Source organism: Heloderma suspectum, chromosome 5, assembly GCF_057233095.1.
Source record: "Heloderma suspectum isolate Gila_16-S chromosome 5, 16-S_ref, whole genome shotgun sequence".
NCBI classification, from domain to species: Eukaryota; Metazoa; Chordata; class Lepidosauria; order Squamata; family Helodermatidae; genus Heloderma; species Heloderma suspectum.
In genome coordinates, this window is record NC_139462.1 from 86,329,859 (window position 1) to 86,348,499 (window position 18,641).

The window sequence follows — 18,641 nt, forward strand, 5'->3', positions numbered from 1 at the left end:
AGGGTAGGACCCAAGTACAATCATACTTAGAGTTGTCGTTGCCTTTTTCTACCAGGGGTCCTGTAATTTTAATAACTGCCCTAATGCAGAAATTCAGCAGATTATTTCCACTAGTGCAAATGACATTAGGTTCTGAACTATGTACGAGAGGAGAGTCCAACTAAAGTTATATTTGCGCAACCTGTTCAGTTCCAAAATTAAGACCCAACCTGTAAGACTTATGCCATTGTAACACTTGGAGATATAGGGCAGCATCCAATGGTGTCATTTTGCAAACTCAAATAGCTCTAGTGGCATTCCACCAAGCCTTTCCAGTGTGCAAGCGTTTGCACATTATTAGTGCTATTTGAGTTTGTGGAATGACACCATTGGACACTGCCTTATATCTCCAAATCTTACAATGTCATAAATCTTACAGGCTGAATCTGGGTTTTTAAGAAATGTTTTATATATGCAGACTACTGAATGGGCCTAACATTACAAACATGTTACTAAACTCCATTCTCTGCTTATGCCTTTTCAAAATTATATGAGGTGCTGATTAATTAAACAATTTTAAGTTGTTAAAGCACTTCCAACAATAATGCTTTTTGAACAACTTAGATATAATAAGGTAACACTTGGCAGTGTTAACACTTCGATAGGGAAAAATGGAAAATTTATTATTACTTTGAAATCATATGTCATTTGAAAATCATTTTTACATTGATTCTGTTGATAATGAACTAATAGCGTCACTCAGGAGTAGTGAAATAGGAAGATATCCCCAACAACAAGAAACAATAAAAATCGAGGAGGAGAAAAGCAGACATAACTCTGTGTATAATGGCCAGTATCCAATGTTGTCATTCGACAAACTCAAATAGCACTAGCAGAGCTCTGCTGAATCTTTCTATTGTGCAAGTGGCTGCGCATTACAATTGCACAAGTGCAATGCACAGACAATTGCACAAATGTAGCTTTAGTTGGGTTCTCCTCTTGTGCATAGTTTAGAACCTAGTTTCTGCTAATGCAACATCATTTGTGCTAACAGCATGACACAGTTGGATAGTGCCTACTGTAAGGGTCTGACAATGTTTCTAGCATTTATAAAAGAAACCTGAAACATGTAAAACTGTTCTCCATCCTGATCTTGGTAATGTGAAAATAATTTTAGAATAACTAATTAAAATAGTTAATTAAAATAGCTGTAAACATCTTCGTATATTCCTGAAATTCAAATGTGACTTCAGCTTTTTACACTGAGCGAGTGTTAACTTCTCACGTTTCATCCAAATACAGTTAGGGAGCAATCCTATGCATGTTTAGACAGAAAAAAAGTCCCACAACTGCCAGCATTCCCCAGCCAGCCATGATTTACCTCCACTATGAACCATCCTTCTTCAGCAACAAGTGTCAAAGGAGAGACAAATTTCCCTTTTTTATAATAGAATCTAGCAGGGATATCCTCTTTCATGTAAACGGTCATGTGTGGCACATTTTTCAGCTTGTTATACACCTGCAAAGAAACAAAAGTTATGAAATCTTAATGCACATAATTACTACAAGTCAGCATGGATGATCACACTGAATACCAATTGTTGTAAGACACATTTCCCTTATTTTTTAAGTATTATGTATACTGTGGACTTCTTAACTTGTATGGGAAAGGCTTTGGAAAATTTTCATCATAAAAATTTGAACTAAGAAATGAACTAAGAAATAAGGAGATTAGAGGGGGGAAGCAAATTTAGGCTTTCTTCTCCATCCATATCCTCTCTGATTTTGCACAAGGATGTAACAGACCCTATTCCAATATCTCTTGGGTTTATTTTACTGGGTCATTTGGGGCTGTTGAAAGCAATAGCTATCCAATAGCCATTCAATAAATCTTTTGACTTTGAAAAAAAAAAAAGATTGGATAGATGCCAACAACTGGGATGCTTATTGAATGGCCATCAAGCAGAGTTTGCCTTTGAACATTGAAACAAATCTATAGAAGAGTTCTGCCTAGCACAGAGAATAGTTAAAATCATGTCAGGGAAGGAAGAGAGAGAAATGTATAAGAGAATACACAGTGTTGTACGGACTCTAGGGTTCCATAATGTTGAGAGAGAGTAATTTATTTACACTTTCAGGGCAAAAGTTACTCCAGTTTGAACAAGAAGCTTCAGGAAATTATTGGGCATTTTGGGAAGACAACGTATTTTACTTTGTTAGGAATAATGCATTTGGTTTGGTTGAATCCTAAGCTGAACCGGGCTGCTTTGGATCAATGCGGGGCTCTTCCAAGGCAAAGCAGATGTCTTCCAAGGCATCCCAAACTAAAGTGGACCAACCGCAAAGCCTCAGGGCTATCTCAAGAGCTTTGGAGGTCCCAGAGAACTCAGATTGTGTCTCTAAAAGTGTTACATTTCCCCAGGTTCTCCATATAAGGATAGGAGTGGAAGGGGGCTGATGGGAGTTGATGTCCAAAACATCTGGAAGGCATCAGGTTGGAGAAGGCTGAATCTTTCTACTCTCAGTTCTCCATCGTCAGCAGACCAGGAGAGCCAGCTTCCCTCACATCCCACCGTAAACAGTTGGCAGGATAGAGAAGATGCCTCTCCCTCTGTAACCATTGTGAAAAAGCTGTAAACACTGACCTGGTTTGCATGTAATGACAACCCAGAGTATGGATTGAGTATAGGTTGTTGTTGAATCATGGGTTGTTGTTATGTGTGAACCCTACACTGTGCTTTAACTATGGGTTGTTAACCATGAACAAACCAGAGTTCACAACCCAACGACAAACCATGGGTTCTCTTTCTGGGTTGTTCATGGTTACAACCCAGACGCCAAGAATTTATCCATTTTCCTTTCTCTGGCAGAGTATAATGGTATGTTTTTGAATGCAGAAGGAAGGCAAGAGTGTGGTGTGGCTGAGCAGCAGAATAGGGTGTAGAAAATTACAATAAAGCACAGAATAATGGTGGATTAAGGTGGATTAAGGAAGGTGGATTAAGGAAGAGAAAAGGTGGATTAAGGAAGAGAAAAGGTGGCTGTTTCCCTTGCCTCAAGCTGCTTCTGTTTGGCGGGCCACAGGCTTACAACAGGCCCTCGGTCCTTTACTTGTATAACATCACTCATGTTGATACAGTTTCTCAGTTCAATCACTTTTTCCATCCAGTAAATGTCAGTCATCCCATGATCCGAGAAAAGAATGACATTCAGGTCATTCTGCAGGCCCTTGTCCTGTCAAGATAGTAAAAAAAGATTGTGATTACAGCTTGAAAAGAACATAATGTGCCTCCCCCTTTCCAGTTTGGTAAGCAGATTCTCCTTACCTGCAATGCCATTGATATGAGACAATGCACACTGGGGATTAATCCCTTCATCCACCCTTCCTCACTCCCTGTGGAGCTGACAGTATTAAAGGGGATGATTTTAGAATAAAAATTCTCATGATCCAGAAAAAGGTTGTTGTTCAGTTGTTAAGTCGTGTCCGACTCTTTGTGACCCCATGGACCATAGCACACCAGGCCTTCCTATCCTCCACTCTCTCCTGGAGCGTGCTCAAGTCCATATTCATTGCATCGCTGATGCTATCTAGCCATCTCATCCTCTGCCGTCCCCTTCTCCTTTTGCCTTCAATCTTTCCCAGCATCAAGGTCTTTTCCAGGGAGTTTTCTCTTTGCATTAGGTGGCCAAAATATTTGAGCTTCAGCTTCAGTATCTGTCCTTCCAAGGAGCACTCAGGGTTGATTTCCTTTAGGATTGACTGATTGGACCTCCTTGCAGTCCAGGGGACTCGTAAGAGTCTTCTCCAGCACCACAGTTGGAAAGCATTGATTCTTTGGCGCTCAGCCTTCCTTATAGTCCAGCTCTCACAGCCATACGTTGCTACTGGGAAAACCATAGCTTTGATTATACGAACCTTTGTCGGCAAGGTGATGTCTCTGCTTCTTACTATGCTGTCTAGGTTTGCCATACCTTTCCTCCCAAGGAGCAAGCGTCTTTTAATTTCATGGCTACAGTCACCGTCTGCGGTGATCTTGGAGTCCACAAAAATAAAACCGGTCACTGCTTCCATTTCTTCCCCTTCTATATACCAGGAAGTGATGGGGCCAGATGCCATGATCTTAGTTTTTTTAATGCTGAGTTTCAAACCAGCTTTTGCACTCTCCACTTCCACCCTCAACAAGAGGCTCTTTAGATCCTCTTCACTTTCTGCCATTAGGGTGGTATCGTCTGCGTATCTGAGTTTGTTGATAATTCTCCCGGCAATCTTAATTCCGACCTATGATTCATCCAACCCAGCATTTCTCATGATGTACTCTGCATATAAATTAAATAAGCAGGGCGACAATATACAGCCTTGTCGTACTCCTTTCCCAATTTTGAACCAATCGGTTGTTCCATGTCCGGTTCTTACTGTTGCTTCTTGACCCTCGTACAGGTTTCTCAGGAGACAGGTAAGGTGGTCTGGTACTCCCATCTCTTTAAGAATTTGCCAGAGTTTGTTGTGATCCACACAATCAAAGGCTTTAGTGTAGACAATGAAGCAGAAATAGACGTTTTTCTGGAATTCTCTTGCTTTCTCCATAATCCAGCGAATGTTGGCGATTTGATCTCTAGTTCCTCTGCCTCTTCAAAACCCAGCTTGTACTTCCGGTAGTTCTCGGTTCACCTACTGCTGAAGCCTAGCTTGTTGGATTTTGAGCATAACCTTGCTGGCATGTGAAATGAGCACAATTGTACAGTAGTTTGAACACTCTTTGGCATTACCCTTCTTTGGAAATGGAATGTAAACTGACCTTTTCCAGTCTTGTGGCCATTGTTGAGTGTTCCAAATTTGTTGGCATATTGAGTGCAGCACTTTAACAGCATCATCTTTTAGGATCTTAAATAGCTCAGCTGGAAGACTGTCATCTCCGCTAGCTTTATTGTTAGTAATGCTCCCTAAGGCCCACTTGACTTCACTCTCTAGGATGTCTGGCTCAAGTTCAGTGACCGCACTATCATGGCTATCAGGGACATTAAGATCTTTCCTGTATAGTTCTTCTGTGTATTCTTTCCACCTCTTCTTAATCTCATCTGCTTCTGTTAGGTCCCTGCCTTCTTTATCCTTTATCATGCCCATCTTTGCACAAAACGTTCCCTTGAGATCTCCGATTTTCTTGAAGAGATCTCTAGTCTTTCCCATTCTGTTGTTTTCCTCAATTTCTTTGCATTGTTCATTTAAGAAGGCCTTAAATGAACTCTCCTTGCTATTCTCTGGAAATCTGCATTCCGTTGGGTATATCTTCCCCTTTCTTCCTTGCTTTTCGCTTCCCTTCTTTCCGCAGCTACTTGTAAAGCCTCATCAGACAGCCACTTTGCTTTCTTGCATTTATTTTTCTTTGGGATGGATTTAGTTGCTGCCTCCTGAACAATGTTATGGACCTCCATCCATAGTTCCTCAGGCACTCTGTCTATCAGGTCTAATCCCTTAAATCTATCCAGAAAAAGGTAGTCCCATTTAAATTGAAATCAGTGGGACTTAAGTTAGAGGTGTATACTCTGTTTTCTCTTCAGATTGTATAAGTTAGAGGTGGAATACAGGTTTATGATGGGGATGCCACCATATTCTCAGTGGTGATGGCTGGGAGTGGCAGAACATACATTGTGATGTTCCCAATTCATGTGTTGAGTATTTCTTAACATTCCTGCTGGGGCAGGGATGATTTGCCATATGGAGGGTCAGGGCTGGCCCAAGACATTTTTTCTGGCTCAGGCAAAGGACAAGATGGTACTCTCCTCCCTTTCAATGTACAGAAGTAGACCAGACTGGCAGTTAAACACTGGTGAGGGGACAATATCCTCTTCTGTACCAGGAGGCAGCAAGGTAGGTTAGGGGGCACAAGGCATGCCACATGAAACACACAGCTCTGTCCTCTGCCATCTTGTTGCTGCCTCCCAGCATCTGCTGCCTGAAATGGTTGTCTCACTATGCCTAATGATAGGGCTGGGTCCAGCTATTTTTGATGATAACATCTGCTTCTTCACAACTAACTTACCCCATTGATTTCAACAAGACTTGGGTGTGACTAACTTCTGAATCAGGGCCTTTATCGCTCATGGTTTCTTTAAAAATACAATAATGACTTACCATGTTAAATCCAGTAGGAGTTGGGTTAAGACATGGAGTAGCAGGGACAATTGCATAAGGCCCTTTTCCTGCTTACACTCATTCTAGCCTCTTTCAGTAATGGGATCTTGAGCAGAGTGTTACACATAAGTCTTAAATGTCTGGGGTGCTTATGGATTTCATATGTGGAGAGACACTATACATGCATGTCCCAGGCCAAGAAAGGCTTTAAAGATCCAGATTAGGACCTTGTAGGCAATATCATCACTACAGAATAAGTTGTCTATTTCCCCACATTGCCACCCTTGTGAGGAGGCAGGCTACAGTTTCACCTTACTCTTGATTCTGTTTGTGGAATGCTGTAATCTGGATGACATGAGTCAATTTGTTATGGGTACAAGATGTAGTCAACTCTACTTAGTACATTTATTATATATCAGCAAAGTGTTAGGTGCTGTTCAGAATGCAAGCAGTCCCTTCCCATGGGGTTTCCAGTTTAATATAATGAATGTTACCATCCTTTGAAGGAACATATTAGCATATATTCCAATCCAATCCAACAACTTGAGGAAGTGGTTGCTCCCAGCCCTGCTTAGCTATCAAATTGTAGTGGGGAGGGAGGCAAAGAGAGTCTGACACCTTACCTTTTATGACAGCCCCTCCGGAGAGCATGATTTGTCCAAAATTTGGGTGGGCGTCAGAAGGGCTTGTGGATTTAATTAAGGATTATCTAGACCCATTTCAGTCAGGCTTCAGGCTTGGGCATGGGACAGAAACGGCCTTGGTCGCCTTGGTAGATGATATGAGGAGGGCTCTGGATAGGGGTGAATGCTCCTTCCTTGTCCTCCTCGACCTCTCAGCAGCTTTTGATACCGTTAACCACGGTTTCCTCCTGGACCGCCTGGAGGGGTTGGGCATTGGAGACACCGTATTGCGGTGGTTCCAGTCCTTCCTCTCTGGCAGGTACCAGAGGGTAGCACTGGGAGAGGAGGTTTCGGACCCGTGGCCACTTACTTGTGGGGTGCCACAGGGTTCCATCCTCTCCCCGATGCTATTTAACATCTATGTGAAGCCGCTGGGGGCTATCATCAGGAGGTTTGGTGTGCAGTGTCATCAATATGCGGGTGACACGCAGCTCTATCTCTCATTCAAATCTTCACCAGGGTTGGCTGCAGAATCCCTGTCCAAATGTCTGGAGACGGTGAGTGGCTGGATGAGGAGGAATAAGCTGAAGCTGAACCCTGAAAAGACTGAGGTACTTTTGGTGGGAGACAAGAGGAGGTTGGGGGATGTTGACCTGGTGTTGAATGGGGTACGGTTACCCTTGAAAGACCAGGTTCGCAGCCTGGGGGTCATTTTGGACTCCCAGCTGTCCATGGAGGCTCAGGTGTCAGCTGTGAGCCAGACAGCGCTGTACCAACTCCATCTGATACGGCGGCTGTGCCCCTTCCTTCCCAACCATCTGCTCCCATCGGTAGTACATGCCCTTGTCTCCTCTTGTTTAGACTATTGTAATGCGCTCTACGTGGGGTTACCCTTGAAGACAGTTCGGAAGCTGCAGATGGTACAGAACGCGGTGGCTCACCTGATTAAAGGCAGCCGCCGGCGAGCTCACATCACTCCAGTGCTGAAGGAGTTGCACTGGTTACCAGTTGTTTTCTGGGCCAAATTCAAGGTGTTAGTTTTGACCTTTAAAACCCTATACGGTTCCGGCCCAGCCTATCTCAAGGAGCGCCTCCAGCGACACCAGACAGGCCGCTTAACAAGATCAGCCTCGGATGGCCTTCTCTCTGTCCCATCAGTCAGGACAGCTAGACTGGTGGGGACGAGGGAGAGGGCCTTCTCTGTGGTGGCCTCCACTCTGTGGAACTCCCTCCCTAGGGAACTCCGCCATGCCCCCTCTTTAATGAGCTTCCACGGTGCATTAAAAACGTGGTTGTTCAGGCAGGCATTTGGGGTGGGTTAGGGTATTTTAGAAAACGTTTTTATTGTAGAATTTTATTGTTTTAAACTGTTTTATTATACGCTGTACGTCGCCCAGAGTGGCTGGGTGACCAGCCAGATGGGCGATTAATAAATTTAATAATAAATAAAATAAATAAAATAAAAAGGACCCCTTGCCTTCCCCTCCAAATTTGAGCACTGGCTCTGCTACCTGAGGCACTGAACTTGGGACTCTGGGAATTTGGGGGCCATCAGACTAGGCATCTTTAGGAGGCCCCTTTAACTTGGAACAGCTGGAGTATGAAACTGGTAAATCTTACTCTGCCACTGGATTTATTGGAGGTTCCATGCACTGCCATTCTGACTTTGCTGGCGGGGTGTCTGCTAGTGTTGGGGCCCCAGCAAAAGACTGATCTGACCCCCTCGTTGGGACCCTTTGCATGTACAACACTGAATTATGGCTTCTCCACATTTAGAAGTTGTAATGTTACCATGCCTAGTAAGGGCCACTTCACATGGTAAGACTGACACACCAAGTGTACATTCGTGTACACTATTATGTTTTACCACAAGACACAAGTACCCATGACTGGCCATAGTTTCCTGGAATGACTGTGCATACTCACAAGTACAGTTGGTACAATGTGAAGCAGCCTTTGATGAAGAATTACAAAGAATATTTAATAAGAATAAGGAACAGAGCATGGTAAAAAATACAAAAGGACACTCTAGCTTCCGAGTGATACTAACCTTGATAAGCTTAGTCATATTGTGCAATACGTTATCCACAGCTTTTAAGGCATTCTTCCTCTGAATAGATGACGGGCCGAAATGGTGGCCTTCTACATCAATCCGTTCATAATACACTGCCGCCATATCTGCAGAGCCATTGCTGGAGTGGCAACACCACAAAAGAGTTAAGGGTAAAATGTTTCTTAGGACACAGTCCTATCCTGGCTGGGGCATGCTGAGAGTTGCAGGATATATTTCTATCTAAACATGCATAGGATTGTGCCCTTAGGGTGTCTTTCAGGTCTGGCATCTAGACTGGGATGTTTTTCCATGTGATGTACTACAAAATGTGGCAAAGGAAGGAAGGGCAGACCACACTGTGTCCTATAGCCTGCTACCCTTTGTTCCTGAAAAATGCGCTACATTTTTCTCATGAAGACCTTATACCTAAAATATGTCTGGGTGGAAATATCATGATATCCCTCTTCCCAGCCAGGATTACACCCTTCTTATTGGACCGTTCCTCCCTCACTCCTCCTCTGATAAATTTGCACCATGATATCCATGCATCAATCACCTCAACTTCTTACATGCTTAGCTGAGATCCTGATCATGTGAAGAAGTCCCTACACATGTAGTCTTGTCTGCACATAGGCTCTCTCCTCATGTTCAAATTAATCCAGAGGTTGGGGGCAGAACCTGCTGCTGTGATGCCACTCCCACTCCCCACCACACACATGTGCGTGTACACAGACACTTTGTTGTACTTCTTGAAAATCTGTGAGAATATTACGGAATATCTGTAAGAAGTGTCTTGTGAGAGCTAAACCAGAAAATCTCTGGTGCCCACTAAAGGAAATTTTCAGTATCCTTCTTATGCTGTCCTGTAATGCCAGTTTATATCTTTTAACTAAGGAGACCCACAAATAGAATTTAACATTTCATTTGGGACTCACCTGTTGTTTCTCATACCTAAACTACAAATTTGTTTTGCCTTGATATCAGCCCATTCTAACTGAGGGCCAAACTACCTCTTACATTAGTCATGTGTAGTCAAGCATACATAACCCGGCTGCTTTTATTTTGCGGGGGGGGGGGGGTGTTGATGCGGAAGCAGCTCTGGGGCCCCTATCCAAAACCTGCTCCCAGTCCAAATTCGAGACCTGTGCTTGTTTTCTGGCTATTACTTGCCTCTGGCTTCTTGCACCTGGAAATAGCTCTTTCAGAGTCCAATACCAGCCAGGAGGGGGAAATTTTCAGCAGAAAACTAATGTGCAGCCCTGATCCAGATTAAGAGCATGTTCTGGATCAAAGGCCCACTGCTGCTTTTTCTCCAAAATAAAAGCAGCCAGGTTAAGCATGCTTGTTTTAAATGCATGAGTGACATCCTGTTTAGTTTGGCTCTGATAGAGAAGGTGCTGGAGATTCCTTTGTGATTATTTGTAATATTTACATGCAGTTCATATGGAAACTAGCCCAGATGCAATTTGAATTTCTATTAGGCCACCCACAACGTGTATTGACTAAGGCCCCAAAATACATACTGGAAATTTTTTGAGGTCAAAATTTTACACGAGTTTTATCATGTAAAAATCACATACAGTTCGCACGATCGCAGCATGGTTAACAAGCCATGGTGGCTTGTTAACCCTGCTGCACTGCCGGTCACATTTCCCTAATTACCTGCACTGGCACACCTTGCTGTGTCATCCAAACCTGGGCAGCATGGCTTGTTTGAGGGGGAGCAGCCCTCAAATAACCCATGGGTTGTTGGGTTATTTGAGGGTTGCTGCACCTTCACCCCCCAATAAGCCATGCTGCTCAGATTCGGACAATATACCAAGCCGCACCAGCGAGGGTAATTAGGGAAATCTGGCTGGTATATGACCAGCACATTCAGTGGACAAAATAAACCACCATGGTGTATTTCCCTCGCTGCAATCGTGCAAACCAGGCCAAACTGATTTTGTGGATTGATTCTATTTTATGATCTATTTCTATTCATTCTGTTTTCTAGAGCTGCAAGTATTTATTGGAAGCAGCCTGCCAAATCAGTGATACAGATGAACAAAGACAAATGTTCACACAACTAATATATACTTTTATTATATGCCCTTGATTAAAGATATGTACAGACTAAAAACACTTCCTGCAGGAATTTCTTTAGCTCTGCTGTTAAAGTGGGCTGACAGCAGGTCAAGAGCTTTATAGCTCCTCAATTTAGACACCTAGTCTGAGCTTTTTTCTATGGCCTGTACTGCTGCTTGCTAGAGATTCAGGTCTGGTCTACTGAAGGGCAGGGCTAGACATCTACACACTGCTTGTGCCATGTTGAGTTAGGGTGGCCATGTGCCCTCTTTTACAGAGGACAGTACTCTATTTGAAGGGCTATCCAGTCCAAGTCCAGTTTAAAAGTAAAGAACCATCAGAAGGAAGACTGAGCCTTCAAGTAACCGTTCAACAGAACCTGGACACCAGACTGAACAAGGCACACAGGTCACCGCCTTCCACATTATGGTAAGATGTACTGTATTTCTATTTAAATTATAATAACTATTTCTAAATTTGCATTTATACATATAAATTAGCATATGCAGATCTTATGCAAATCGCTGTCCTCTTTTTTAGTGGTGCGTTTCCTCTTTGTTTGTAGATTCAGAAGTAGCCACCCTTTGAGTTGTCCATTCATACTTGGATATGCGGCAGTGTGGTGAAAGTAATATCTATCTCAGCCGCTTCTCAGATTCACCTCTTACTTTTCAGCAATAAATGTTGCTGACCTTATAGAAAGAGGCTTTTATTCCACAAATAAATAAATACAGTATTTGGATTACTTTACCTCAAAGACTCAATAGCGTTATTTACAGCATTGGAGAAATTGCCATCTGTTGGAACACTATAATACGGTAGGCAGTAGGTAGGTCTGATTCCAAGGATTTCAACTTCACAGCCTAAAGAGAAACATTTCATTAGTTGCTCGAATTCCAAATTTTGAATGACAAATTTGAATTTATCAACAAGATTTAAGATAGCAATAGATTTATTTGAGGAGCTCTGCTCCCAGATTGATATATAGGCTGGGTTCAGACAACACAATAACCCACACTTAAGGGTTGAGTATGGGTTAAGTGTGGGTTGTCGTTGAACCATGGGGTGTTGTTGAAACATGGGTTATCATGTTGTCTGAACCCAGCTGCGATAACAAAGCATGGTTTGTTAACCACGAACAACCCACAGTTCATAGCCTAACAAGAAACCTAACCATGCGTTGTCCATGCTTAACAAACCATGGTTTGTTAGTGTGGTTGGGTTCAGACAACACTATAACCCACACTTCAACAACAACCTACACTCAACGCATACTCAGTTTTTGAGTGTGGGTTACTGTGTTGTCTGAACCCAGCCATTGACCAGGTTAGCATGAACACGGAGGGGGAAATAAGCCACAGTAGCTTATCCCCCCCTTGCATGTGTGCTATTGTATTTATTGTATTTATTTATTAAATTTATTAATCACCCATCTGGCCAGTTAGCGAGCCACTCTGGGTGATGTACAACAATAAAAACAGTTTACAAAATAAAATTCAACATTAAAAGATCACATTTCTAAAATTACCCTAGCCCACCCCAAATGCCTGCCTGAACAACCATGTTTTTAATGCATGGTGGAAGCTCATTAAAGAGGGGGCATGGTAGAGTTCCCTAGGGCAGGAGTTCCACAGAGTGGGGGCCACCACAGAGAAGGCCCTCTCTCTCGTCATCACTACTGTCCTGGCTGATGGGACAGAGAGAAGGCCATCCAAGGCCGATCTTGTTGAGCGGCCTATCTGGTGTTAAAACCATATAGGGTTTATATATGGTTTTAACACCATATTTAAAACCATATAGGGTTTTAAAGGTCAAAACCAACACCTTGAATTTGGCCCGGAAAACAACTGGTAGCCAGTGCAGATCCTTCAGCACTGGAGTGATGTGATCTCGCTGGCGGCTGCCTTTAATCAGGCAAGCCACCACGTTCTGTACCAGCTGCAGCTTCTGAACTGTCTTCAAGTAGAGCGCATTACAGTAGTCTAAACGAGAGGAGATCAGGCATGTATTACCGATGGGAGCAGATGGTTGGGAAGGTAGGGGCGCAGCCGCCATATCAGATGGAGTTGGTACAGCGCTGTCTGGCTCACAGCTGACACTTGAGCCTCCATGGACAGCTGAGAGTCTAAGATGACCCCCAAACTGTGGACCTGGTCTTTCAAGGGTAACCGTACCCCATTCAACACCAGGTCAACATCCCCCAACCTCCTCTTGTCTCCCACCAAAAGTACCTGGGTCTTGTTAGGGTTCAGCTTCAGCTTATTCCTCCCCATCCAGCCACTCACCATCTCCAGACATTTGGACAGGGATTCTACGGCCAACCTTGGTGAAGAGTTGAACGAGAGGTAGAGCTGCATGTCATCCGCATATTGATGACACCGCACCCCAAACCTCCGATTATAGCCCCCAGCGGCTTCACATAGATGATAAATAGCATCGGGGAGAGGATGGAACCCTGTGGCACCCCACAAGTGAGTGGCCACGGGTCCAAAACCTCCTCTCCCAGTGCTAGCCTCTGGTACCTGCCGGAGAGGAAGGACCGGAACCACCGTAATACAGTGTCTCCAATGCCCAACCCCTCCAGGCAGTCCAGGAGGATACCATGGTCAACGGTATCAAAAGCCACTGAGAGATTGAGGAGAACAAGGAAGGAGCATTCACCCCTATCCAGAGCCCTCCTCCTATCATCCACCGAGGCGACCAAGGCCGTTTCTGTCCCATGCCCAGGCCTGAAGCCTGACTGAAATGGATCTAGATAATCGGCTTCTTCCAAGTGTGCCTTCAACTGCATCACCACCACCCGCTGCATCACCACCAACCTTGCCCAAAAAAGGCAGATTCGAGACTGGGCGAAAGTTGTTCAGAACTTGCGTATCCAAGGAGGGCTTTTTTAAAAGCGGTCTTATCACTGCCTCCTTGAGGGCTGATGGCATCACTCCCTCCTCAAGGGAGGCATTCACCACTGCCTTGATCCCCTCACCCAGCCTCTCTCTGCAGCTCATAATGAGCCAAGATGGGCAAGGATCAAGTAAGCAGGTGGTCGGCCTTACAGATGAAAGCAACTTGTCCACTTCTTCAGAAAGAAGAAGCTGGAACCGACTGTAGGGTTCTGGGTGGCTTGTTACCCATGGCATTGAGCTACCCTGGCTGGGTTCACATGACCTGACAAGCCATGCTGTCAAGGGTAATTATGCAAATCACCCTGGCATGTGACCAACACACGGGGAGCTACTGTGGCTTATTTCCCCTCTGTGATTGTGCAAACCGAGCACTTGCAACTGGTGTCCTCCATGTGTCCTTGACTACAACTCTCATAATCCCAGGGCATCATGCTGGCTGGGGATGATGTGAGCTGTGGTCAACCACATCTGGAGGATACCAGGTTGAGCAAGGCTGACTTACTGAATCCTTTTAGAGTAATCATTTACACATAAATTAAGTGGAATACAATGCTTTCAGACTGAAATCACCAATACAAATATCACCAAGTGAAAAATGTCAACAAACAAAACAAAATCACTCATCTTGAAACTCACATTTTATTAGAAATGTTAACTTAGACACCAGTTCCTAATATCTCTGATAGCTCCCAATACAAAACATTGTAATTTTAGTATCTGTTTAATTAGCTTCTTGTTAGAATTAAGCTATTTTTATTTGAGAAAATTGGCTGAATTTCAAACTGTAATTAAAATAAAATAAAAAACTGTTAGCAAAGGTTGCCACAAGTTTGGTTCCATTTGGGTCTGAGTAAACAGTCACACTGCCCTGTATTCTGAGAAATTAAGTGCAGTAAAAGTCTAGATTTCAAAACTACTTTAACCAAATATTTTGTATTTTGATGCAGAACACCTCTTTGTGGAACTGGTATATTGAATGGTTGAATCTATTTGCCCACAGGATCTTATTAAAGCATTTTACACAATTAACTTTCTGTCACCTCAAGCCATTTCCAACAAAATACACTATGTTTGGAGTCCTAGAAACCTGTGGCAACAACTCCTAAAGGAGAACATGGGCTCTGTACACAGCAGAACCATGTTTTAATATTAATATTCATAGATGCTCTGCTCAGCAACAAAAAATAGAAGCAATTTAGTTTTTAATAATCCAAGAGCCCTGAAATCATAGTGCTTTAATGTATATTTCCATAAATAGTCCCAAGATATGAACACATAAGGTGGAATGAAAGGAAATTGACAAAGTTTTCCTAGCCTATACAGGAAGTTGTTGTTGTTGTTCAGTCGTGTCCGACTCTTCGTGACCCCATGGACCATAGCATGCCAGGAGTGCTGCCTAAATTTGGGTAATCTGGTTCTTATTTTGACAGTGCAACCCTAGATATGTCTAAGAATTAAGTCCCATTGAGTTAAATGGAGCTTACTCTTAGGAAAGCAGGTATAGGATTGCAGCCAGAGAGTGAGAGAATAAACCTCACTGAAGGCTGGGAAACAGTGCCTGCACTGAAGAAAGCAAGTCATGTGGGAAGTCCTTCCACTGAAGAGTCTTCTAGAAGAAAAACAACTGATGCTGTCTCTAAATAAATGATACATTGAATACTTTCAAATCTGTATATTATTTAGTGGGACACTAACACACAATCAGATTCATGTATACCAAGATAGATGAACTAATGTGAACAATAATGTGGTTGCAGAGATTAATTTTTTCCCCCAAATCATATTAAATTCCCTTGGGGATATATTTCCATAGCTGTAGTGGACAGATTCCTTGCTTTGATCAGTTTGTTCATCTGACTAGCCTGTATGTTTAGGCCAAGAATTTTGAAATTGGGTAATTTAGATTACTACTAAAATTGCATAACAGCTGAATTATCCAAAGTCATTCTAATTTCTATTAATTATTCCAAAAGTGTAATATATATTGGAATACTTGTCAATGTAAGTTTGATCCATAGGTGTGAAATGAGCTATTAACTGGTGTTCTAAATAGAGTGTTGTTAACCACATATAATTGCAGCCATAGGGTTCATCACACAAGGCTGTTTATTTCGCAATTTACCAAGGCATCTGTTCCTGCATTCTAGGTGAGATAAAGATCAGCTCTTTAAACAGACAAGTTCTCTGCAGCCTCGGGGCAGAGAGCAAGCAGTGAATCAGTGGGTCTCTAGAGGGATTGAACTCTCTCTCTCTTTCTCTCTTCAAAGCAGCATTGGGGGTTGGTTTGATGCTGTCAACTGTTTACATGGGGAGTCACCATCTTCTTCTTCCTCCCCTGGCCAGCTCCACACTTGCTTTGACCTCTCCTAGCCCAGCCAAGAAAACTCTCCTCTTAGCCCAGGTCAACAGGCAGACACACTGGAGGAGATTTTCCTGCTCTTCTCAATAGCTTCTTCTTCCCAGGCTGTGGCTGTAGCAGAACTGCACATTTACACAAAGCCATTAAAGTGGATTTACATTTAAATAGTGGATTATCTCAAGGGTTTTTTTTTTTTTTTTGCGGGATAAAGATCAGATACAGCTGGATGTGCCCTGGAGGTTGATGTCATCATGTAAATGACCAGCAAACTTCTGTGAGTCACCAATCGTGAGCCCAAGATAAAGGCCTCGTGTAAAGACCCATGTCACTTAATATTTTTGGAAGCTGGATGAATGGAAATCTATAGGCATTTCCAGATGTTGCTTTCAGCAGTGACAATTGGTAGTGCCAACCCAGAATTAAGAAGGAAAGTACCTCCAAGAAGGAAGTGCTAACAAGGATGAAGTCTGGAGCTTCCACCTCTGTTTTTGCACAATATTTGCTGGGCCACCCTTGTTGATCCTAAGAATCATCCAGATTAGCAGCAGTTAGTGTTGGGATCAGCGCAGCCCTGTGTGAATTACACTGCTCTCCCATAGTAGCTGTGGGAAGCTCCCTAAGTGGCATGTAGGTAAGAGGATTATAATTTAATAGTGAAACTATAGCGGTATGGATGGTCTTGACAAGGTGAAAACCACTTGCCCTGCAAATTGTTAAAATGCCATTATAAAAGTTAAGAGAGTCAAAGAGTATATACATGTGCCTACACACACACCAGTCTAGTTTCTCTTGCATAAGAATTAGCAGTAGATCACCTATAGTTTGAAGACTTGCATATTCTCCTGTAAAGGGTCCTTAATAAGTGGTTCTCAAACTCAGCCCCCCAACAAACCACTTGAAAATTGCTGAGTGTCTTAAGGCACCTCTGAGTAAACATCTTCTGCTCTACAGGTCAAAGCACATGCATAACTCATACTTTAATAACTTTTTTCCTTCACCATAACCCCCCCCCCCCGTGCTATATTTGGAAAATCATGGGCACTAGTCCATGCTGCTGTGAAGTGCCCTTTCAACTGGTACATTTTAAGGGCAAAGTTAGTACAATGCACCAGTGCCATATGATGAAAAGCACAGGGCCTAGGCCACAGCCTTGTTTGATAATCCTCCCTTGTCATGTGATGAGGAGGCAGCTTTTATATTGTGAACTTGGAAATTTTTATTTTAAAACAGTGCAACACAGGGCAAGTGATGAACGTGCCCTTTACTCAGAAGTGCTCTTAGATATGTTACAGCAAGATCCAGATTTTTCCTGTGGCTCTACACTACAGCAGACTTCTCATAACAGATGATTTAGCCCCAGTCTTTATCAAGGACATCTCCAGATTTGAGGGGATTCTGGACACCCTCTGGTGGGCCCTTGCCTAATATATCAGTGGTGTCACTCACGTTTACCTGGAAAATTGTAGCTGCAGCTGTAATTTCCCACAATGTCCTGGGATGCTAAATACAGTGTCACTTCAGGACATTGTGTGGGAAATTAGAATGGCTGCTCACAGCTGGCTGGCTTAGGGGAGGCTCAGGACAAGTGTCAGCACTGGTGGGCCTTGCCAGGGCTCTGTGGCTTTGCTAGTTGCTGTAGGTTGCCAGGTGCTGACACCAGGCCCAAGTCCTCAGAGAGCTTGCTGTCTCCTTAAATACTTGCTGCTCAGTCATTAAGTAGTTAATGGTCTGGAATCTGTGTTATAAATCTTTTCCATTTCCACTTCCTGTTTTATTTTTTGCTGCATTTTATAAATAAAGTCTACAGAGAACTTCATAAAGCACACTTGCCTAAATTTTAAAGCCCACATGAGCAGTGACAAATACTATGTGTTTTGTATTTCCTACTTGCCAATGAGTAGAAATGCTGACCAAAAGTATGACTTGCAAAAGATAGTTTTTTGGCCTCTATTTGCAGGATCTGAGATCTATCCATCTATCCAAAGCCCTGCTGGCAAGAGCCAGGCAAGGTGGGAAGAACAGCAGAGGCAATTTCACCCCCTGTTCCTCCTTTAAAAAAAAGCAGTTTCAGCTAGACAGGCCCCTGAGCCTGCCTAACTGACTAACTGGTGGTGGGCATGAATGGAGAGGCTGTAGGATACTGTGGATCCATGCCTCTCCTCTCCCTGTCCACCATCCCTTCCCCTTTTTGTCCTCCCCGAGCTCTTCTGAAGTTGCTGTTGTGACCTTGGAAGAGGTGGCTTGGAAAGGGAATGGCCTGATCTTGGATTTCCCCCTCCCAACGTCACTGCAGAGTCTACGGCCTTGGGAGTAGGAATCTATCTTATCCTATGGTCGCTGGGACACTCTCCCAAGGATTGCTCTACCCACCTGGAAACCATAGCTTTTCAGAGCTGAAAGTTATATGATAGTTATATTCTTTATTCCCTGTGGAATATGCACACATTTTTTGGCACACGGTCATCTCCAGTCAAACAGTTTTCCAGTTTCTTAAGCACTACAAAAAACTATGAACAGATATTATAGTGAG

At 43.3% G+C, this 18,641-nt stretch overlaps 1 protein-coding gene across 1 annotated transcript in view; it reads right to left on the reverse strand.

Moving 5' to 3' along the window:
- ENPP6 (ectonucleotide pyrophosphatase/phosphodiesterase 6) overlaps positions 1–18,641 on the reverse strand; it is a 55,043-nt gene that overhangs the window by 10,736 nt on the left and 25,666 nt on the right. The window contains exons 3-6 of the mRNA XM_084860300.1: positions 11,604–11,715; positions 8,783–8,924; positions 3,034–3,213; positions 1,361–1,498 (exon numbers count right to left, since the gene is read on the reverse strand). Of these exons, the coding sequence (XP_084716426.1) occupies positions 1,361–1,498; positions 3,034–3,213; positions 8,783–8,924; positions 11,604–11,715 (572 nt within the window). The remainder of the gene's footprint in view (positions 1–1,360; positions 1,499–3,033; positions 3,214–8,782; positions 8,925–11,603; positions 11,716–18,641) is intronic.